Source organism: Callorhinchus milii, unplaced genomic scaffold, assembly GCF_018977255.1.
Source record: "Callorhinchus milii isolate IMCB2004 unplaced genomic scaffold, IMCB_Cmil_1.0 Scaffold5, whole genome shotgun sequence".
NCBI lineage: Eukaryota > Metazoa > Chordata > Chondrichthyes > Chimaeriformes > Callorhinchidae > Callorhinchus > Callorhinchus milii.
Window position 1 is genome coordinate 21,619,589 of NW_024704746.1, and position 23,802 is coordinate 21,643,390.

General features: G+C 41.7%; 2 protein-coding genes across 6 annotated transcripts; one reads left to right on the top strand and one right to left on the bottom strand.

Annotated features, from left to right (window-relative positions):
* Nucleotides 1-48: 48 nt before the first annotated feature.
* LOC103182748 (kinesin-like protein KIF2A) lies at nt 49-16,466 on the top strand. 5 transcript variants are annotated; one of them, XM_007899847.2, is made up of 21 exons: nt 49-216; nt 2,352-2,446; nt 2,831-2,917; nt 3,100-3,151; nt 4,092-4,202; nt 5,124-5,209; nt 5,464-5,559; nt 6,355-6,409; nt 6,607-6,769; nt 7,454-7,544; nt 8,323-8,386; nt 8,477-8,568; nt 8,867-9,009; nt 9,556-9,760; nt 10,387-10,497; nt 10,873-10,940; nt 11,188-11,311; nt 11,853-11,930; nt 13,232-13,327; nt 14,040-14,175; nt 14,827-16,466. In XM_007899847.2, exons 1-21 carry the CDS (start codon nt 156-158, stop codon nt 14,889-14,891), a joined length of 2,079 nt encoding a protein of 692 aa, XP_007898038.1. In that variant the 5' UTR covers nt 49-155; the 3' UTR covers nt 14,892-16,466. The 5 variants fall into 5 exon arrangements, with proteins under 5 accessions (XP_007898038.1, XP_007898040.1, XP_042191586.1 ...); XM_042335652.1 differs by lacking the exon at nt 49-216 and adding an exon at nt 1,353-1,696; XM_042335650.1 differs by lacking the exon at nt 49-216 and adding an exon at nt 1,793-1,814.
* A 3,258-nt stretch (nt 16,467-19,724) lies between these two features.
* Nucleotides 19,725-22,786, bottom strand: LOC103182749 (cytochrome c oxidase assembly factor 7A). Its single transcript, XM_007899851.2, has 3 exons — nt 22,668-22,786; nt 21,951-22,091; nt 19,725-21,317 (listed from the first exon to the last, which is right to left on the bottom strand). Exons 1-3 carry the CDS (start codon nt 22,771-22,773, stop codon nt 20,872-20,874), a joined length of 693 nt encoding a protein of 230 aa, XP_007898042.1. The 5' UTR covers nt 22,774-22,786; the 3' UTR covers nt 19,725-20,871.
* Between the last annotated feature and the right edge of the window lie 1,016 nt (nt 22,787-23,802).

Genomic DNA, 23,802 nt, shown 5'->3' on the forward strand with positions numbered 1-23,802 from the left:
AAATTGCGCGCGCGGACGCGCGTGCGGCGGCGGCGGCGCGTCGGGTGGCGCTGCGCATGCTCCGAGCCTGGCAAGGTTTGAAATTTTGTCGGTTGGTGGCGGGCGGCGAGAACAGCCGTTAACGGTCGTAAACGTTGGCACAAGCAAACGGAACAATGGCGGCCGTTAATCCGAGGGTCCAGGTTGGAATTGTTGTCAAAATCCAGCGCAGTGACGGTGAGTTGTTGTTTCTCAAAAAAAAAAGTTCCTGATATTAAACTTAACATTAACTTGTGGCTGATACCCTGTGAGGGGGAGTGGGGGGGGGAGAGAGAGTCGGTTTGAAACGGATTTTACTGCAGGTTTTTTTTTAGGGGGTGGGGGGTGTGGGGGGGTGTAGGGTGGGCTCTTGGTGCAGCTTCGTGTCGAGTGAACGAGTGGAAACGCTTCGAGACGGCCTCCCGACCCGAAAGCCCGCGCACATCTTCAATGTCCGACGCAAATCGTTCGAAGTCGCACCCTCTTCACCTCACGTTTGCTGTTGCGACTGTCCCGTCTCCTGTCGTATCGCCTTTCCACCTCTGGATATGTCTGTGCAACGGTATTAGCAGTAGTATTTCTCTCTCTCTCGGTTTTTGCCAACTGGATTTTTTATATATATATATATATGTATACACACACACACACATATATCCCGTTCCCAAATCAATCGACAATACAGGCAAAAAGCACCCGAACGGGCGGAGCCGGTGCACATGCGCGCTGGAGACGTCGGTTATTCCTTCTCGTCTTTTCGAATTGTCCGCGCCCACCCGCCCCCCTCGTGACGTCGGTGACCGCCTCGCCAGAGCCCCGCGGTGATTGGTCGGCCGGCAAGCGTGACGTGACGCCACGCGACGTGACGTGACGACGACGCCGGTCTGGTGCTGCTCTCTGAAGGCGTGGGGGGGGGTGTGTGTGGGATGGGGGTTGACTTTCAGGTGCACCCCACTGGCTGTTTCACTGGGACGCCCTTCCTGACTTGGAAGGCTCTATACGAAATGTAATTTGTTGTTAATCGCGGCAGCGTCCCCCAACTGGGGCCCAATCCCCAAATTGAGAAATACTCCCCACTGCGGCTCAAGACCTGCGACGACGACAACAACAACAACAAGATTACATTTGTAAAGCGCCTTTCGCGTCGGGAGGACGTCCCGATGTGTAGTGCAGGACACCAAGAGCGTAGGGGGGGGGGGGAGAGGAAGGAAGAGAGAGGAGTCATGATAATAATAATAATCGTTGCATTTTGACAATATATTCTAAGACTGCTGATACAGCGTCTTATCACGTCATCGAGACATCTCAAAGCGCTTCGCAGAGTTTTCAGTAAAGTGAATTGACTGTATATTTAATGTTAAGCGACACCGAGCAAGACCAGTTCTAAAGTCTTGAAATTCCACAGAGAAGATCAAGTTGGCAGGGAATGGGGTTTCATTATGTGAAAATCCTGGGGGAAAGGAAGTACAGTTACTGTGAAATGGTTAATTTGTTCCCACATTCCTTTTACTTTGTTTTGTTCCTTAACGCTGAAGGTAGTTAAGCTGCTTTATGATGTCACAGTGGCTTCCTCATGAAATGATAAAGATTGTGAAACTGCATAGTATCCATTTGAATTTCTCTGGATGTGGTACAGGGTGAGAGTCTGCTTCTGGCAAACTAAATTGTTTTTGAAAGCTTGGTAAGTAGCTCAAAATAGTAACCTTGGCTGGGGTTGTAACCTTGGCGGCAGCCAATTGCGCACAGAAGTGTCCCACAAGCAAATAACCGGGTTCCTGCGAGGTAAACAGGCATGTGAAGTAAGGAAACTTGCCTAATGTTTCGCCGTGCCTGGTTATCGAAACTGTCTTCTCGCTTGATACAGCACCCTAGTCCTATCAATAAGCAGCAGCCAGTGAGGGAAAGGTGGGGGCAGTGACTGCATCCGGTGGACGTAAAGGGACCAATTTGTGGCGGCTCCGAGGTGTCGATCACTTATGAGCCACCACTAATTGATCCCCTGCCTGTGCAATGGGCAGGAGGTGCTGCCTCCGCCAGAGTTGTTGCTCTTCTGGGCAGGAAGGTAGGAGGCAAGAGGAACTTCAGGCCAGGTGTTTTGTCCAGCTTAAGCGGCAGGGACGCTTAAACTGGACAAAACTCCCGGGTCCAATGTGTCAGCTGTAAGGGGCTTCTACTGTACCTTGCTTTTCTTTGTATTTGCTTTTTTGTTTTTAATTTGCTTTTCTTTCACGTCCTCCCAAAAAGGCGCTATAAAAATGTAATTTTGTTGTTGTATGTTTCAAAGTTATGGATTTGGTTAATTACTTTAATTGTTGACTCTCTCCCACACAAAAAAGGAATGGTACATGAGGCAAACATAACTGCAGTTTCACCTGATCAGTCTAAGGTAAAAGCTGAGTGGCTGGAAAATAACTTGCAAAAAGGAAAAGAGGTAAGTAAGTCTTCAAGGATGGTAACTCTTAATGCATAATTTTCAGTTGAGCGGAAAAAGGACATTAACATTTTTATGACTGAAGGAAAGTTCTTAAAGTTTGAAATGATTTTCATTCAATACTGTATTTATCAGGGCACATGATTGCCCACTTTAATGCCTTTCTAAACCAGATGGGCAGATGTAGAATCTTATTTTTAAAAGTCGTGAGCCCCAAAAATCTTTACGCTTGTCACCATAAATGATCGCTGTGATGAATTAACTACAGACCTAAGCTAATTTGTTTAAGAAAAAAGGCGCCTTCCTGTATTGACATGGTGTTTGTTGGGTTCAAAAAAAAGTGTTTTTAAAACTTGTCTGAATCCAAGATGCTTTCCTCTTCAGATCGACTTCGACACTTTATTGCTGTTAAACCCTGAATTGTCAGAGGAAATTATGCCACCTCCAAGTAAACCTGTGATGATGACCCGGGTAAGTTGTCAGTGAATTTTTAAATTTATCCTGTTTCTACACCATCAACTAAAACATTTCTTGTGATGCTATTTAATGGGAAAGTCAAAACTGGTAGTTTTTTAAATTTGTAAGTCGATTGCAAATGCAATTTCTATCTCTGTAAAGTGCTTGTGCAGCTTTTTTTTCACATTTGTTTTCAGGCCTCCTCAAGACGTGTAACGACTGCTCAAAGGATTACCCATCCAAGTGAAAGTGAGTAAGACATTTACATGTAAGAGTACAATGATGCGAGACATGGGTATACTCCATTTCTCCAGGAGAACCCCATTATAAATGGTGATTTCAGTTCAACTAAAACTGTATTAGAGTAGCGTACTAAACCAAACTAGCCATCACGACATCACTCCCTGTGTGCTGTGCATTCAGCAGCAGGCAGGAAATATGGCTACAGTGCAAGAAAGTTGTCAATGGCAGGTCCAATGAATGGTGTTGAGTACCCTGTATTTACTTTTAACCTTTCAGAAGGGAATCGAGCCCTTTAGTGTGAAGTAAAATGGATTAGCAGAGTTCATGATAAACCACATGATATTCCTTTTTTAAATTAATACTCCTTGGAATTTTTTTTCATGCTTTTTGGAATTGTCAATTTTATTCTCTGCACCCGATGTCTGCAAGTGGTTGTTCTAGCTGGACACGAACTGGGGAGCGTGCCAGAGGGTGCTTTCGGTGGCAAGCTATGCAGTTATAGGTGGTTAAGCTCCCAACAGTACACCAACATACATGTTGATAGCATATATAGAACTCACAGATTGGTTAAGACACACTCAAGCATAGTGATGGGTTTCTGCATGTATTAGACACCAAATCAAAAAGAAAAGTCTGGTCTCCCTCCCAGCCAGATGTTTTTGTTGATGCCACTGTTAGTGTCTCCATGCTTCTTGGGATAGCTCTGTGACCTCAGACCAGCAATTCTGGCAACATCACAGACTATTCACACTCCAGATGCACCAAATCCTGATCCTGTCCTCCCCAATGTCTGATCCGGGATTGTCATTTGGCAGTAGAAAGCCAGGTTTATTTTACATTACCAAAGACTTTGCATCATTTTTCAAAACTGAGTATATTTTGAAAATTAATTATTGAAAAGTTTGGATAGAATTAGGTTTACATTTTTTCTTTTTTCTTCCTCAAGTACCACGTCCCAATCGCTCAAGGGCATCAACCGTGTTACAGACTCAAAAAGAAGCTGATGCAGAACTTTCAAATTCCAATGTTTCAGCCAGGAGAGCAACCATTTCCACAGGTAAAAAGGACACAATTAAATACTGATTCTTCAAATTAGAACCTGTACATCGGATGATTTGGGGATAGAGGGTTATGGCTATTTTCACTTGAGTAGATTTTAGAAGCGTGTGTGGAGGGGAAAAAGACCAAATGTGCAGTCGAAGACGAAGCACTATTGAAGCTGGAGATTATATATGTCTTTTCCCACCCCATCTCTGACATGTTCTCCAGAGAATAAGGTCTGTCATGTCCAGATATAAATCTATTTAACATTAGAGATCATGTAACAGTTGAGGTGTTTAATATTTCCTTTTTAACATTATCTGGTTATTTTGGATTCATGGTGATAAACTACATGTTTTAACATTTTAATCTGATGGAGAGGATGCTAAGTCTTCTTTTGGATACCAAAAGAGTATTTTAAGTTTTTTAATTATTACATCCCAGAATCCCTCCAACGCGCCCTCTCCCTCGCTCGCCTCTTTCATTGTCTCAAGATCATCCTCTTCTACCGCCATTCAGACATCTTTCCCCTCCCGACCTCCGGCTTGGGTGCCAAACCAGGACTGTCAAGCGCATGCAATGCCCTCCTGACATGAAAGGCACTGTATAAATCTAAATTAGTAATATATTTTAAATTGACCCTTTAACTTAATTCTTCTCTTGGTTTTCCACCTCATGATTCTTTTGTAGTATTGATTGATTAATCTACATCTGTCATTAATTTTAATTTCTGTCCCCTCTCCACTCTGCTCGAGATTTGTGTCTATATAAAATGGACTACATTGTGTAGTGGTATTGAGAAACCAGATGAAAATACTCTGAAGTTAAGCACTTGGAAGAGTGATTTGTGCTGGCTGCATCACCAGGATTTACATTTGTTATGTTTCTTTAATACTGATTTCATCAGTAATGGCTTTGTTTTTGACTTCCTCAACAGCAAGAAAGACAAAAGAAAGTGAAAAATTGAAGAAACAACAAGACAGGCGAATGCAACTACAGGAAATCAGAGAAAAGCGTACACAGGTAGGAATCCATTTGTCCAGAAAACAGCCTCTCTCTCTTTCTTTAGCAGCAGAAACAACTTTTCTGTGAATATAACGCAATCATCCTGGTATGAGTTTCGTAGTCACTTTTTTCCGACTGCTAAAAATGCTCAGTTTGACCTATGTATCTATAATATGCAAAAGGTCTTTCTTAGCAGCTACAACTGCATAAATTATTTTAGTCTTCCAGGAATAAGTGCAATAATGTAGTACTCTAATCGTTTGTTAATGCAGGAATATGACACTAGTAATCCAAATTGGGAATTCATGAAGATGATTAAAGAATTCAGAGCTACTCTGGACTATCGTCCTCTTTCAGTTGCAGATCCGGTGAGTAATGAGATTATTCCTCTAACGTTCTTGTGCTGTTTTGCTGGGAGGGTGGGGGGTGTGGAGGAAGAGAGAAAGGATGCTATGGGAGGCAAGGAGCAAAGCAGATGGATAATGCCCTTGGGCCAAGTAAAGTAAGACCAAAATCGGACCGCCAATTTACTTAATGTACTGAATTTACTGTACTAGGTGTTGGTGGAGATTACATGGATGTGATAGATTAAAGGAATGCCTAGGCACTTTGGAATTCCCAAGCATTCTCAGGTGCTAATGGCCAAAGATCATATTGACCAAGGTTATTGATTTCCAGAAATGCAGCTTATTTACACACAGCTTGCTGAGGTCTTTGAGCCAAATCTGCTGCTGCCACAACTGGCCTGCCCTACTTTCCAATGTGGAAATACATGGAAGGCTATTTGGCCAGGATTCCTATGAGCTAGGCTCTTAATGCTTAGCCTAAGAAATCATATCTATCATATATATATATATAAAAATGTTGGGTTGCTGACCTTCTGAGGGTTGAGAAACGGATGCTTTTCCTATATTATTGAAGTGTTATTTTTCTTGCACCAAGATTTGCTTAAATCAGGAAGTCCTCCATGGTCTCAATACACTAGTCTATTTATATCCAAGCAAAGTGTATACATCATTACAGTAGTACAGACCTTTAGTCTACTGCCAATACTTGCATTGGTGAAGCAACTTCATTTGATTTATTTTGTATTGTATATTCCAGCAATAAAATTGTTTCCTTATAAACTTCATATATCTAGTCACCTTCCAACTCTATTTCAGGTAGAAGTGCACAAAATATGTGTTTGTGTCCGAAAGCGTCCCCTCAGTAAAATGGGTAAGTTTTACGGTTGATATTAAATGGTATCTACTGAACTGCCACATATTGCACTCCCAAAAGCTTTGAGAAGTTTCAAAATTGTCATTCCTTATGGTAGGTGACTATATCATCTTATGTTTATCTGAAGTAGCAGAGCTTCAAACAAAAGAACTTGTTAGGACTGAGCAGTAATTGTATAATTATGGTTTTCACAGAAAAGACCAAGAAAGAGGTTGATGTGATTACACTTCCCAGCAAGAATGTGGTCCTGGTTCATGAGCCCAAACTGAAAGTCGACCTCACCAAATATCTGGAGAACCAGAGCTTCAGATTTGACTACGCCTTTAATGAGAATGTTAACAATGAAGAAGTTTACAGGTACAGTGCATCTCAACACCAGTAACAATAAATACATGGCTGTACTTGGGAAAACTTCTCTAATCTGATGTTAGTGTTTAAGCGCTCCGGGACATTATTCTGCATGAAGGGTGCTATATCATAGAATCATACAGTACAGAGGAGGCCGTTCGGCCCATTGTGTCTGTGCCGGCTCTTTGAAAAGAGCTACCCAAATCAATCCTACTCCCCCGCGCTCTCCCCATAGCCCTGCAAACTTGTCCTCCCCAAATAATTATCTACTTCACTCTTGAAAGTTGTTATCGAATCGGCTTCCACCACTTTCAGGCAATGCATTCCAGATCCAAACAACTCTGGAAAGATCTATAAATGCAAGTTGTTCTTGTTGTTTCCAAATACCACTACACCTTCAGTAACTTTTTGTTTTTTTGATTGACATCGCCAAAATAAACATGAACTTCAAGTTGGTAATTTCCCAGCTCTTAAGGCAAACCTGGTGCTTGGATTTTTTAAAAATTATAAATTTAATTTACTCCCTGTGTAATAACTAGCATGTGGAGGGGAAAAATGGCTACCAGTCACACTTCCATGTTGTCAGATTGCCACTGACCTTGCCCCTGTGTGAGACTGGCAAACTTCTGCCTAAAGAGGTGCCATATAACAGGGTCATCCTGTATATTCATTTCTGCCTTCTGGTTTGATCAGACTTTCAGCAGGACCTTTAGTGCAGACAATATTCGAGCGGGGAATGGCTACTTGTTTTGCCTATGGGCAAACTGGAAGTGGTAAAACTCACGTAAGTATATACATCGTTAATATAAAATTGGCTTATAATCACATAAAGTAAAAAATGTAGTTGATGTGAACGTCTAGATTTTCCAGATTACAATTATCCCCAAAATGCCTTTTGTTTGTGTACGTGAATATTGAAAAGAACATAAGTGTATATTTTCTTCAGTTTGATTCTATATCCACTGGCTTTCTTATACATTTCAAAGGTTTCTTGTAAAAAGTTCATGTCTTCACTTTCTCACTTTTACTCGTTGGGAAGCAGAGGAAGCAATAGTAAACTTGTTCAAAATGATCACAAACAGATGTCATCATCCTTGTTTGTACAATCAATAGACCCAATGTGCTAAATTGGGCAGTGAATGCTGATTCTGAAAATACTTCAGAGCTAGACTTTGTGCATCATGCAGTGCTGCTGACCTTAGTAATGGAGTGAAGCAGTGAAGGATATGAAGAAAGTAATCTTTGATTCTGTAGCTTTGTTTTGTATATTTAAATAAAAGGAAACCTAATTTCTTCCTTTAAACTAGTTTGGGAACCTTCTCTCAATGTAAAATTAATTTAAGGATTGAGTGTCTTAACCACAAGTTAAATATTCTTTCAGTGGGTTGATGATGCCATGCACAACATTCTCTTCTAGTGGAAATCAGTAGAACTGAGAAATGTTCTGCCTAATATTATAAGGAGGATCATTATTTCTTCCTGCTTTAATTTGTTAGTGGTTATATGCAATAGTGTAGCTCAAATTTCTCTCCTCGATAATTGTCTTTTTTTAAAAAATGCAGACAATGGGCGGTGACTTCTCAGGCAAAACCCAAGACTTTTCTAAGGGAATCTATGCTCTTGCAAGTAAGCAGTAGACAAAATACAATAGTTAGTTGTGAAATCTCTTCATACTATCACAGAAATGTTTGTAACCTTCATTTCTTACTTCTTCAGCTCAAGATGTCTTTTTGCTGCTTCAACAGCCCCGTTACAAAGATCTTAATCTGACAGTATTTGTAACCTTTTTTGAGATCTACAGTGGCAAGGTAAGTTCCAAATCTAGACGTTCAGTTGAACCTATAGAGTATGCGGGGACCATTCAGTTTCATAATGTTACTGTATGAACATGTCAGTGTTCCTTGAAATCTCAAGAGTTTGTCCTAGATAAATGCTTCCCTCTGGAATAGAAACTATTCTAGTAAATGTTGGCAAGTTAAAAAGTGTTAATGTTCTTTGAAAATTGGAAATTGTTTTCTAACCTCAGAGCAACATTTGCAGAATGTTTATTTTTTGCTCTGCCTTGCCGGTCACTGTAATTCAAACTTTAGCACTTTCCTTAAACAGGTATTTGATCTGTTAAACAAAAAAGCTAAGCTGCGTATTTTAGAAGATAATAAGCAGCAGGTTCAGATTGTGGGGCTTCAAGAGCAAGAAGTCTTCTCTGTGGATGATGTGATCCTGATGATTGATGTGGGAAACAGTCACAGGTAACTACACTATAAGGTAATAAGGTGCTATATCAAATGCAAGGATTATTATTATTTTTACTGTGCGATAACAATTCTTGCATTTTGTGTGTTAGCTTGGCTCAGTGGTACGGATCTTTTGTGAGGAAATCTTGTTCCTATGTTCTGCTGGCACCCAAATGATGGGATGAGAAACTGAGCTTATTAATTAATTATTCTCTCCCTCCTAACCCCATCCCCCAGGTGAGCGTCTGAAGTTCTGATGCCAGCTACCTGTTTTTTAAATTTAAATATGTATTGACTGTAGTTTAATGTTTGCACATTGAACTCTTTTAGCTGGACTTTTTTCACTCTTCATACCAGACATTAAATTGTGCCAAAACGTAATTTCTTTATTGTCCCACTTGCAATATATGCTGCCATTTTGTATGTTTGGTTTTTCCAAGCTCTACTGAGATGGTGTTTGCCAACAAGTGATTTATTTTTAATGTCTAATTCCATATGTTGTGCCATCTGCTTACTATTAATTCGGTTCCTAGAATATACAAACTTGTTTTTTTTTAATAGGACGTCTGGACAAACATCTGTAAATAACAACTCCTCCAGGTCCCATGCAGTTTTCCAGATTATTCTCCGCAGACACAAAAAGCTTCATGGCCAGTTTTCCCTAATCGATCTGGCCGGTAATGAGAGAGGTGCTGATACTAGCAGTGCAGATAGACAAACACGAATGGAAGGAGCTGAGATTAATAAAAGCCTACTCGCCTTAAAGGTAATATTGCACATTGAATGAATCGTTAATTGGGGAGTGATGCACTAGCTAAGTTTATTTTGTCTTATTATCCATCTGGTGTGGGTTATTAGAAAATTCTACACTGCATCAGTTTGGGTCTTTGAAAGAATCGAATGCTGCATTCCTACACCCGTTTATCAAACCTTCTATCCTCCAGATAAAATTGGTCATTCCTTTCATGACTGTGACTTGTGGAAAATTGCTATGAACAAATTGTATGCCTTGTTTGCTTACACAGTTTCTACACTTCAGAGTGGAAGAAAATCCTGTGAAGAGCTTTGAGACATCTCAATGACATAAGAAGCTATTGCTATTATATATGCAAAATTGAATTAATTAATTGAATTAATTAATTGAATGCAAAATAGTATTCTTCCTTTTCTTTTCACCCCTCAAATTAATAAATTAATTCTGTATATCTTCCTCATGCGCAATATTTCATTTTAGTCACTCAGCTGGACTTCAATACTGAAAAAATGGTCTTTTTGACACTCCCTCAATATCTTTTTCACCTTTCTCCCCTTTATCAAGTATATGTGGTATCTTTTCATGTTGCATTTATTTGTATGTATAAATCCTGTTAATAGAATCAATTTGTCTTTCAGGAGTGCATTCGAGCATTGGGCCACAATAATATCTATACTCCGTTCCGAGCAAGCAAACTGACTCTGGTGCTGAGAGATTCATTTATTGGTGAAAACTCTAGAACTTGCATGGTATATCTTTTATATAAATCATTGCTTTGGACTTCAGGGACTGATGTTTAAATTTCACCCATTTGTGATCATCTGTTTGTGAAACTCTTTTTGCAGGAGGCAAAGAATACATTTGTTTTTATTTCTGCTCCATAATGACTTGCTGAGTACAGTTCCATTGGTGTCCAACAACTAGATGTCACAGTAAATCCTGTGAAGCGCTTTTGAGATATCTTAATGATGTGATAAGGCACTATTTATCAGATGCAAAGATTATTAAGTGCTATCCACAACACCAAACCTGTTTAAAGTATAGCATTTAATTCAAAGTGAAATTAGATCGGTCTTCTATCCTTTAATACGACCTGAGTTGATTCTTCTTTCTTTCCCTTCTAGATTGCAATGATTTCACCAGGATTGAACTCGTGCGAGCACACTCTCAATACTTTGCGGTATTCAGACAGGTAAACAGTTGAAAACTAATGGAAATGTCATTGAATTTTCCTAAATATGAGGGAAGGAGAATGCAGAGCTTTGTTTTTGAGTTTGCCATTGTTTAGTTTTTGCATTGTCTGCATGATTGCTGGAAAGGAATGGCTTGAGATATTGGGCTGAGAGTAATAGTTGTTTTAAAGTTACTCATTGCCCTCCGGTTATAGAATATCTTGTACATGTAGTAGGACTGAAGTGTTTTGTTGCTATCTGCTCTAGGGTGAAAGAACTTGGTGTTGAGGAAGGAGCTTCTTGTGAGCCAGAAATTTCCAATACATCTAAAGACATAAATGAAAATGAAACCATGGAACAGTCTGAAATTCGGTTGCTCTACCAAAAAAACGTAAGTTATTTAAAGATTTTTCCGCATATTGAATATTATGGCAACATTATTTCCAAGACTAGCTGCTATACAGTAAATTACATTCATGGGGGGAGCAGAAGTGGAAATGCATAATGGGTCAATCAGCATCTGAAAAATGGATCTTTATTCAATTATTATTATTAAATGGTCAATACACTTTACAAAAAACTCTGAAGTGCTTTGAGACGTTTCAATGTGATAAGGCACTCAAATACAAGGATTCTATTAATGTTTCAAGTGCAACAACCTTTTAGCACCAAACTATTGGGTTGTGTCTGCGGGACTGAGGGATTGTGAAAACAGCCATTAGGATAATGGGCCTTCAACACAGGGGCTGTGTATGAAACAAAATTTAGATATGCTGGGTTTAATAACGACTGGGATGCAGAAGGGCAACCAGCCTTTTCGGTGAGTAGCAGTTTTAAACATGGTATAGTTTGCTACATGTAGTTTATTCTCAGTTTATGGCAATATGTAGTATAGAACTCTTTACATCATCCCTCTGGTGTTGTCTTTAAAGCCTGCAGAAACTGAAGTTCTAAGTGAAAATCAGGAAATGGTCGAGACGTATGATCGTTTTGGTTTGGATGTACCTCAGGTTAGGTTCATGGTTTCTTACTAACCTTCCCAAATCTCAGGGCTGTCAATCCAAATAGGTACTTGTAGATGGTATACAGATTTGGGGGACTTATTCTGGAAAAATAAAAATTACAACTTCCAAGAGAAGTTAACATTTAATGGCTGCACAAAAGTTTTTAGGTTACACTAATGTTAGTCAATGTACTGTCCAGAGAATGGCATTAAATGCTGCTGAGCCCTCTTGAAGAATCTACCTTTTGATTGAACAGGGACCTATAGAAGTGGAAATTAAACAAATTAAAGCAACCTCTTCCCCAGCTATATTTGGAACAGCCCTATTCAAAATAGAGAATTAACAAGCACTAGACATGTTAGTACAATTAGGAGTATTAGAATCTGTATTGGTCCAGAGTTTATAGTAATAACTGCAATTATTGAATGGCAAGGTTTCTCTCTCTTCCTCTACTCTGTTTACCTTAATCTCNTTTTTTCTTTCTCTCTGTCTCCACTTTTGCCTCTAACAAATCACACATAGAAGCAGCCTTGTGATTAATTCACACTGATCTGCATGAAGCTTAGCGATGGGTCTTTACCCTCTTGTGGTAACTTTCCTAAAAAGGTATACACTGGTGATATTTGGACCAATCTGGAATCCCTTGAAACCTATGCAGGGCAATGGAAGGGTCGCAAATTCTTAAAGAAAATATTCAGGTGTCAAACAGTACACTGAACACTTTTTATTGCAATTTGCAAGCCATCAGTTTGAAACCAGATTTATCATTCAGTTGAAAGCACCAGGATAGTAATTTGGAATTCGAAGCCTCTTGTTCTGGCCAATGCAGGAAGCTGTCTCCAAATACCGAAATGATTTCCTTGGTTTACTTGTCCTTTTTTTATTTTAATTTCTTCTGAGGATGCTTCATGTGTATTTGGGCTAGCTGCAAGTAACTTCTTGACTTATATGAACCATGGTATGATTTCTCCCAAATGGGTAATTCTGGTCAGGTAGGTTTTATTTATATAGAAACAATTCAACTTTGACAGTTTTTAGATGAAAAGAAAAATGGCGCTTGTTCGGTCTCCTGGATTACACCCCATTGAGTGTTATTATTGCTGATCTTTGCAGGTAGCCCACCAATGTGTGCACGCCAATCAATTGCCTGCTTTCTGAGGTGATCTGGTCCTTGGCCATTGGCCATTGGCCATTGATCTAGTTAAGCACCGTGTTCCTGATGAAGTATATTTTGTACAAAGACTGTTGATGCCTAGCTGATCTTAAATGTTTGCTTACAAGCTTTTTTTTTCATGTTCTGTTTTAAGGAAGAACCATCACTTATTTGTGACATGCATTTAGATGTCTCTAGAGTTCTTGAATTAGAGGAACAGATTTTGGATGAACACCGTGCAATTCAACAGGTATGAAATGTAGCATTTAAACTTAAATTCTGGGTGTAACTAAAAATGTTCACCTGTGTGAGTTTAAATGCATTATTAATGACAGCATATTGCTGTAGTGCCAAGTCACAACAACATTTTGTTGAAAAAAAACTCACAAAATCGCTAACATGGACTTGTGACATGCCCACTGGAAGTGTTCGGACTGCCCCTTCCATTCCAGATAGGCTAAACAGATGAGAATATTTTGCCCACATTGAGGCACCAATGCTTCTCAATCCTGTTTTCATTACAAATGGGATATAAATTGGCTAATATAATCAGTTTCATTTCTAGTGAGTGTGAATTCACATTGAAAACACGTTGATAATGTGATAATTTAACCTTATTATAACTCTGGGTCACTGATTCTTTAGGCAATTTTGAGAGTGATGAGTGACGAATAGAAATGGCACAAACAGAATTTAGGAATCTAGCCTTGATTGTGCGCCTTTACACAGCCTATGCTGTAGTCTATGTGGGCACATGTGATGCTGACTCAGTGAAAAATAGTCCATCAACCACAAATATACAGTCAATTCACTTTACAGTATTTTCTGTGAAGCACTTTGAGATGTCTAGAAGATGTGAAAAGCGCTATATCAAAAGCAAGGATTATTATTATATTCTATCATTTGAGCAACTGAAGATGGTTTTGTTCAATTGTACAGAATAATTGGTTTTCCTTTAACAGAAGCTAATTCAGTGGAGCAATGCTGATGATGAACTCCTGAAGATGACACAGCTTCCAGACTACAATATTGAGATCTACACCAACCTATTACAAACGAACATGGATGAGCGGCTGTTGATTTTTCAAGAATTTAACAGTATGTTTTATTACATTCTTGTACTGGGTGCCCTGAGGTGGAGGAATGAAAACTATTGTGAAGTTGGTCTTTTTGACTCCCAAGTGGCGGTTTGGAAACGTTCATGTTTTGCAGCGTAATAACTTGTGGCAGGTGTTAGATTTCCTTTTGTTTAGCATTATCTCATTTTTGTTTTGGTCAACCCAATGCCCCTCCAGGTCCTGCCAATGAGCCAGTGCTGTGCTGTCAGCAGTGCCCTGGAATAACGAGAGCCACAGAGGGCTGGCTCAATTCTGACATTTCATTGCCAAGCATGTCACCTTGGAACCAGTTCAGCTCCAAGGAGACCCGCCCCGCTTAACCACCCCCCCGGGGTATAATCACTAGTTGATGATTCGATATCCAACAAGCGCGGGTTTGAGCCTCAGTATTTTACGTTTTGTAAACTCAGGAAACTTGGAGGAGATAAATCTTGATGCTCTTCAGATTCAGTGACCAGCTACTTCTGTGTAGTCATTACCTTTAAAGCTCAGCTAAATCAACGAGATGTGTTGTCAGAAAATCTCAACTCTCCTGACGTGCTGTATGAAATGACTTTGTGTTTTCACCTTTGTGACGTAGACGTAAAATGAACTATGTATATGTTTCAAAATATTGCTCTTCCTTTTACAGAAAATCTGATTGCCTTCAGACAGGCCTTGCAAAAGGAAGAACAAGCTGCCCAAACCATTCAGTGAAAGTCATCACGGAGAACTTAATTTGCAAATGCAAGAGAAGTCACCATCTATTAAACCACTTGTATTTTTCCTGGCCACTGGACTTAGCTGCCACTTTGTTTTTCTTGTCTTTCCTTTCTTTGGTCCCAATTTTTTCCCCTGTCCTTGGCAAATGGTCTTTTTCTTTCTATTTTTGGTGTGTTCCTTTCTAAAACTATAAACTTAATATGTTAACATATCTAAAATTGCATTTGACAATTAACTTCAGTGTGTATGCATGTTAATGCTGGTTATCACATTGAGTAGTTTGAGTCTGGTATTTATTCAAAGGGTAGAATTCCAGACTTTTTGCAGAAAATAATTCAAATGGGTAATGGCCTTTAGGCAGCAGTCACAAAGAGATAATGATAAAGTTCCTTTCTCAGAAGTTCTGCTTAGCCTTGTTTGGTGATTGGATTGGAAGGGAAGGATTTGGGGAAAAAGAAAGACCATATATTTGAAAATGACAAATGGGGAGAATGCATTTGGCACACACAAACTCCACTGACGTCAAAGCAGGAAAATTTAACATTCCAATTTTTTTGTCTAGTCAATTGCCTTCAGTCTCAATGTTTTACTTAATTACTAATTCATGTTTTTGAGTATTTTTGAATCAGCTAAAAAGTGTTGGAAAATGAATTTATAAAATGGCCCTTTACTCCTCAGAAATTGGAATAATTGTAAATTTCAGTCAGTGAGTTATGTTGCTATCTGAACACACAATGAATGTTACCTGCTATGAAGGCCAGTCAGTTATTTTTTTCTAATAGGCTCCAGGGCTTTTGATGCAGTGAGTATTTCCAGTATTAGAAAGCATGCAACGCATCCTTCCCATTCAGTTCTGACACAATACACACTGGAAATTGGAGGAGCTTCTTGAGCATACTGGTTTTGTTTCTTTTTAAATTCCTTGTTCATCTGTATTAAGATGGAAGACCTATGCACTTTCATGTTGGACAAATTCCGTATATCTTTGTACAACTCCACTGCTTTCCCAGGCGAGTGAACCAATCACACAAGCTATGAAAACAACTGAAATCTGTTTTTCTTAAAATTCTAAACTGTCTTGGTGAGTTTCATTGCTGAGTTTATAAACGTAATATGACCCTGTACATTTCTCACTGTCTGCAGTTCTTAAAAAAAAGTATGAAGTCAGGCAATTTTTTTTATAATATAAACATATAAACATTCTAACATGAGAAGAGAAATGTAATTTTGAGGGAAAATATTTGATATTAGCGCTTACAGTATTTTGTCAGGATATTTTAAATTCTGAATATCTGAATCATCCCTTTTCGATACTAGACCATCTCAAGTACCGAAATGTATGTATTTAATGTAAACCCTAGCTGCTGAAGAGCTTTTTTCAATCTACCATTAGATCGTTGCTGCTCTTCCAAAGAAAGAAAAAAAATGTTAATATTTTCTTGTCTGCATCCTCCCATCCATGAGAAGTATACTATTAAAAGTAATAGGACTGGGATTACTTAAAATGAATATGTTGTAATGTTGCCCTTTGTCACATTTGATAATAAATTAAACTCAAACTTGATCACAGCTTTTGTATTTTACTGTAACGTTTAAAAAAAAACTTGTAACAAACCATCCGAGCAGTGAGGATCAATCAGCATATGAGTGAAACTTATCGGGTAAGTCTGTCTCTAGGCCTATTTTAGCACCTACCCCCTCGTTCAGTAATTGTTGTCTTTTTCTCAAACAAAAGATAAATGGTTTATTTTCCATAAATTGTTTGTATGCAGTATAAAACAAATGTAATTCTTATAATCATCGATGCAACTGGGACTGTTAACGAGACTTCAGAAATGGCTTGACATTATACCTGGTAAACAAAATATCAACCTCCAGCAAAAAAAACAGCTATTTTAGGAAACTCGGACATACTAAGGAAAGTAACACCCATTCATATACAATATGTTGTGTTGTTCTGGCTTACCCATCACTGAAAAACTCTGCTTAATGTTCTTTGGGGCGTGATTACACACTATACCAAATGCAAATATTATTTTAATTAGGAGATAAAAGACAATCTAATCAACAAAAGCATAAATTAGCAACTCAGTCTTAAACTTAGAGCCATTGGCTTAAAATTTAAGCTTGTGCAGAATTTTGGAACTGCTTTAGTCTCAGTTTGAAACCCAGTTTACTGCCGTTCTTAAAAAGAAAATCAACATTCAGTACATTACCTCCATCAAATTCAGGGAATTTTACCACTGTAGTTAACCGAACCAAAACAAACTAAAACCTGAAGTGAGGGTAATAATGGGAATCAATCTAAGGACAGAAAGAAGCAATCTGAATGCCAGGATTACACGGGTGAAAACTTGGGCTAAAGGCAAGATGTGAGGTGACACCTGCAGCCAGAGGCGGCTGAGTCACTGAGTGACTTGGTCAGAGGGATGATGATGTAATTGCATCATTGATTGTAAACAGAGGCAATGCAATGCAGCCGGTAACTGACGAGATATTTTACCAAATGGCAATGTCCCTTTACATGTTTAACAAGGTAAGCATTTTTAACAAAGTAAGTATTGACTGTTTGGAGCGTTCACCATGTTGGTAACAGTGATCTGCATTGGGAAGAGATCCTCCTGACGTGAAAGGCGCTATATACAAATGTAATTTTGTGTTGTACTGTAATTACTTTTCAGAACTCAGTCCTGTTCTGTACTTATATTTAAACTGTACTCAAATTAATTAAATGAGCGACATCCTGGCTCATTTTAGTAAAACAGTTGGTGTTGCATTCAATGTATCTCAAGTCCTGGATGAGGGCAAATTTCCTACAGTTGAATGTGAGCAAGACTGAGGCCCTCCTGATTGGCTCACGCCAGCGCCTCAGCCCCTCAGGCTCTGGCAGCATCAACCTCCATGGTTGCTCACTACAACTCACCAACCAGTCAGGAACCTGGGGGTCTTGTTCGATCCTCAACTGTCTTTTCTCCCCCACATCCCAGCCATGACCCGCTCTGCCTTCCCTCACCTCCGTAACATCTCCCGACTCTGCCACAACCTCAACCCTCAGGCCACTGAAACTCTTGTTCATGCCTTCATCACCTCCAGACTCGACTATGCAAACGCTCTGCTTGTCGGCCTTCCCAACTCCTCCCTCCACCGGCTGTGGATAATCCAGAACTCTGCAGCCCGTGTCCTCTCCCGCACCAAACTCCCATCACCCCATCTCTCCCACTCTCGCCCGACTCCATTGGCTCCTTATCCTTCAGAGAATCCAGTTCAAGATCCTGCTCCTCACCAACAAACCCTCCATGGCCTCGCCCCACCCTACCTCTGTGACCTCCTAACCCCTACCAACCCGCCCGCTCCCTCTGCTCAGCCGGGTCTGGCTGCTCCACGTCCCCGACCCACCGTTGGCGGGAGAGCCTTCAGCCACTCTGCCCCCAACCTCTGGAATTCCATCCACCAATCGCTCCGCCTCGTCCCCTCCTTAAAAGTCCCACCTCAATACCCTCCTCTTCGACCATGCCATCGGCCATCCCCCTTCCCCTCCCGCGGCTCGGGTCTGAAATGCTGTACACTGTCCAGCACCTTGGGGCGTCTTCCCGACTTGAAAGGCACAATACAAATGTATTCTTGATGTTGTATCTCAGTATTTGTCTGTCAAACGTCTTTGAGAACTTCACCATATTTATCCTTCAGTTTCTAAATCTGGATTATATCTCACCATTATTTGTTTTAGAAAAGCATACTTCATTGTGCATGGGCGGTATTGAATTTTGTTGTGGGATAAGAGAATTATGAAGACCTTTCCCTCCAGAGGTTATTATACAGATGGAATGGAGTTAACAATAGGGTACTTTTTTTTCCCCAAAAAATTCAGTTTTCATTAATTGCACTTGACCATTGAAGTGGATGGTAAATGTGCACAGAAAAAGTTGAGAAATGTTGAATTCAATTGCAGAGGGCAAGATAAATGGGTCAAGGATACGAGTTCCAGAGGTTAGACATAGAATAGCTGAAAGTTCGGCCAGTGATGGTGATTCAGAGAGGGGTGGGAAGAGTCGTGCAGGAGGCACGAGTAGAAGGGGTGAACATAAGTGGAGTGGGAGGGGGTCACAGAGATGGGGAACTTTCAGTTCACAGGTGATCAGTACAACAATAATCTGACATTTCTCACCCCCCCCCACAACACTGATCCCAGAAGAAAAGACGACACAGCTTTTTTGACCGGATTGTGCTTACTGTTTGTTTCCTTCTTTACAGGAACGATCACTAGAAACTGAAAATCCCTCTGTAAACTGGCCAGCCAGGTTTGGCCCCTGCCAACGAGAAACAAAACACGGAAAGAGCAGACATTAGCTCTGCAAAATGGGCTTTCTGGGCACTCAGAGCGACCACAAACTGAGGAACCAAACCCACTGCATAAAGGTAGGGCCAGTAATCCTGCTCAGGCTCTGCTTGGTCTCAGACCGGTTTTGTTGAGGAGTTAAGATTGAAATATTTCAATTTCAAGCTCCTTTTTAACTAAAAAATGGCCAAATTGCTCGCAAAGAGATGTGTGTGGGTTCACAGCAGACCAACCCCTGCAAACGGTTTCAAGCTGATTTCAGACACATTGAGATGAATTGGTGGCCTGAATTCTTGTCTCTCACCAGCACTCAGGTGGTGCACTCACTACTCACTGAACTCTCCACTCCCCTTGCTATCCATTCTAATGACTGTTTTGTTTGAGACAAATAGCATTGGAGGCAGCATCTAACAAGTACAACAAATACATGCATGTTGAAAAATGATAATGGCATAACTACATTTATACGACTGCCATCACCCACCAAGGAGGAAAACAGAATGAACCCTTTATTCTTCCACAGTTGTTATTCCTCTCAACAGCACCAAGACAACAAAACACGCACACAAAATGCATTAAAACAATACGAGACGTCACTGTTTATTTCAATCAAGCTGGACACTTAGCTTGGAAGAGGGAGGGTGTTGAAAGCTGCTCAGGTTCAGCAATCGTACACAGAGTGATGAATAGATGGAGGCAGCCCAGTGTTTAACTGACTGAGGTATATGACTTGCATTTGTACGTGCATTTGGTAGCTAAGTAGGCTATATGAGCCAATGACAACTGTCTCATAGACAGGAATCTCCCAAAGTGGCTGAAAGCGCCATCTGAAGACAATGCAATGGGGATATTAGTGCAATGTAGCACTACATAGTGCAATTCAGCAAGCAGGATTCAGCCAAAGGATGGGTAAGTTGCTGTTCCAATTGTTGTGTTCTCCACTCTCTGCTCTGGTGGCAAAACTTTTCAGATGGAGCATGAGAACCTGGGTCACTGATTAAAATAGGGGCGGGATGTCTGATAAGCAAGACACCACCTATTTTGAAGTGCATTTCGATGTCCAGGAGTGAAATTTCTCCCATCACGGGTTCTGGAAATTGCTCTGATCACATCTTCCAGCCCCTCTCGATCAGAAATAAGCCTGCAAGAGATGCTCTAACTAGGAATGAGTGCAGTACTTGCAGAACTTTGATGGAAACCTTAAAATAAAAGTTAAAAACTTGGGATTCAGTGCAATGAAAATTAAATTTGATTCATTCCGAGTTCTGTCAAACTAACTATATTGTGGGTTCGTTTTTGAGGGAAATTTTTGCTTTTAGAAAAATCCAGTGCAGATCCATTGCCTTCGTTATGCAGTCATTTGCCTCCTAACGGGAAGGCAGCATACAAATATAATTTGTTGTTGTTGTTGTAAATATCCAGTCACTGCACTTCAGAGAAACCTTTGTGGGGCGCTTTGGGACACTGTGACACGATTAAGTCGAAAGAATATCAAACGTAAGCTTTATTACTTTTATCATCAACACTGATTGTATTAAACGTCAATGTTGATAGTCTACATTGGATTTTTGCAAAAATGCATAGAAAATATCCTCCAAAAAATCCCCACGCAATCCGTTTAATGCCGGATATTGGATCTTAGACCCCTAACTTAAACTCTGGCGAATATTGTTTTTGTTCCTTGTGCAGATCCCTTGCTCGATTTTTCAAAAGTTCAGCCTTTTCGTTATCTGTCTGCGTTCCTTCTCCTAGTTTGTACATGCGGCTGGCGTTCGCACAGGCCCAGATGTGCCCCTGGTCGCAGGCTCGAAGGGAATACTTTAGGGCCTGGCTCATATCCTTGGCTACTCCGGGTGCTCCCTGGATATATAAAGTACTCAGATTAAAACAGCTGGCTGTAAAATTTCCATTGCAGGCTTTGGTGTAATAATCTCTGGCCACCACGGCGTCCGATTTATCTAGTGCTCGTCCATCATGCGCCAACAGCCCAACGTTGTGGCAGGCATCGACCGACTTCTTGCCACCCTTCTCACAAGATTTAACAAAGCAATCGTAGGCAGCCTTCAGATTTTGTTGCAATCCACCTAATTTCAAAGACAACAGTTAGCACCTGCTCTTGCATAAAAATCTGTGGACGTTCTAACTGTGTGGTGCAACACAGTAAGAATTGTCTCTTTTCAATCAGTAAACTTCACCCAAAAGTCACAAATAAAAGCTCTCAGCACTGTACCTTCAATTTCTAACAGAGGTCAAATTCTGTAATCATTACATCTGATACAGTCAGGACCTCATCACATCCAAACGTCTCAAAGCTCTTCACAGAGTTCTGTGAAGTGTAATGATTATTTGTAGACAATTGCAATAGACAATTTACACACAGCAATATCCCACAATCAGCAATGAAGTGAACAACCTTCTTTAATTTGGGTGGGAGGGAGATGCAACACAGTTTGCATTTACACGGCACCTTTCACGTCAGGAGGACGTATCAAACGGCTTGACAAAGCTGGATGGGCAACAAACAGAGTGTCGCCCAGGACACCAGGAGACACTCTCTTTTTCAATCGTGTCATTTTTTTTAATATAACATCCAACACGTTAACACTTGTATTTCCCTTGGTTTAGCACAACTGACAACTTAACACTCCACGACTCACGTTACTTTTTAAACACTGAACCAACATCCAGAACGATGAGTGAAGGAAGCCATACTGTACCTTTCCCACCAACATAGTAAGCGCCGAGCTTGAAGCAGCTTTCTCCATAATGGTTCTCCTCACAGTTTTTCTTTAACACCTGAGCAGCCAGGTCATAGTTTTTCTTAATTCCTTCCAAATAATCAGCAAGTCGTTGACATCCTGCNAAAAAGGGAAATGGTCGGGGTTGAGTTGACAGACAAAAAAAAAAGTCACCCAACCTGTGCATAGACGGCTTTTTTTAAAAAAAACAAACGACCACATTAAAAAGTTAGTGCCAAATCAACCCTTGGGTTCGCTGGGGGCGGCTTTGTCGTGTCTTCTGGACGTCTCAAAAGCGCTTCATAGAATATACTGTGAAGGGCATCGCCTGTTTTGTGGACAAAATACAGCAATGCACTACGGTCATCCCTGAGGTACCGCACCAACTGTGTTCTGAAAATTCATATACATTATTATTATCATTATTATTCATATACAGTGGTGTATATTTACATGACATTCTCTTGGTTCCCTGACCCTGTGACTGCCTCTGGAGTTCAGTGACATGTGTCAGGTGTGGGGCCTCGCCCTGTGCACAGCCCCTTTGCCGCCGACTGACTGACTGACTGACTGTCCTTCACAAGTGAAAGGGACTCTTGTGTTTCAGAACCACCATTTTGCAGTTGGTGGCCGTCGCCGCTGTGCCCTCCGCTGAGCGCGGGTGAGAGTCCCAGATACCCGCTGCTCCGTCTTTACCTTCGGCGTCTCTTTCCTTGTGGCACTGGTAACTGTACTCGATGCCGAGGCTGTCGAGGTACGCCTTCACTTCGCTTTCGTTCTGGAAGTCCACGAGTCCGGCCATCCCGGCACAGCCCAGCGGGGGGGGCGGCGGGTCTCTGCTCGGGTTAGGGTGGGGGGAGGGCAGGGGGGGGCAGCCGGACACTGACCCGCCGGCAGCGCAGTGCGGAGAGCTGCGGCAATGGGGGCTTTCGATTCCACCAAAACTGGTGGGAAAGGTCGTCTCGACCCCGACCGCCTCCCGCCTGACCCTGACCCTGACCTGGGGCCGAGTGAGGCCGGTGGGCGGGTGGACGCTCTCCTCTCCTCCCCCCACTCCCCCCCGGAATTCAGGGCGGTCTCTCTCACAAGGACCCAAAAGCTCAAACGGGAATTAACCCGAACGGGAGATCGGGAAAGAGAGAGCGAGAGAGAGAGAGAGAAAGAGAGGAGGAGTCGATGCCGCCAATTCCCACTGAAGGGCAGCGAGAGCGCCTCCAGTCTGATTGGCGACGCCGCTCGGGGCCGAAGGAAGAGGCGGGGCCACGCTGAGTGACTTCCCGCGCAGCCAATGGCAGAGCGAGAGCGACGGAGGGGGGTGGTGTCCGAGCGGCCGGTAGCCAATGGGAGGGCCAGAAGGGCGGGGAGTCGGTGCGGCCGGCAGCCAATGGGAAGGACAGAGGGTGGGGAGTCGGTGCGGCCGGCAGCCAATGGGAAGGACAGAGGGTGGGGAGTCGGTGCGGCCGGCAGCCAATGGGAGGGCCAGAGGGTGGGGAGTCGGTGCGGCCGGCAGCCAATGGGGTGGGGCGAGTGTCAGTGCGGCCGGCAGCCAATGGGAGAGCCAGAGGGTGGGGAGTCGGTGCGGCCGGCAGCCAATGGGAGGGGGGGGGTTGAGGTTGGGGGCGGGGCCGGTGGTGGGTTCTGGAAGCTGAGAGGAGAGGGAAAAAGAAGCGGTTCCGGGGCAACAGCGGCAGCGGCTCCCGTCGTCGTCCTCCCCCACCCCCCGCCCCCCGCCCTCCCCCCTCTCCGGCCCTGTCAGGCCGAGCAACTGCCCGTGAGGGAGAATTAATTTTCTTGGTGTTTATTTTGGGAGGAGGACGAAGGTGTTTAATTT

Excerpts from the sequence above, each read along its gene's own strand:
- LOC103182748 (XM_007899847.2), top strand. The coding sequence starts at position 156 with ATGGCGGCCGTTAATCCGAGGGTCCAGGTTGGAATTGTTGTCAAAATC. Across the intron at positions 4,203-5,123 it reads GAGAGCAACCATTTCCACAG|CAAGAAAGACAAAAGAAAGT; the intron begins GTAAAAAGGACA and ends CTTCCTCAACAG. Across the intron at positions 7,545-8,322 it reads CTGGAAGTGGTAAAACTCAC|ACAATGGGCGGTGACTTCTC; the intron begins GTAAGTATATAC and ends TAAAAAATGCAG.
- LOC103182749 (XM_007899851.2), bottom strand. The coding sequence starts at position 22,773 with ATGGCCGGACTCGTGGACTTCCAGAACGAAAGCGAAGTGAAGGCGTAC. Across the intron at positions 21,318-21,950 it reads TTACTATGTTGGTGGGAAAG|GTGGATTGCAACAAAATCTG; the intron begins GTACAGTATGGC and ends CTTTGAAATTAG.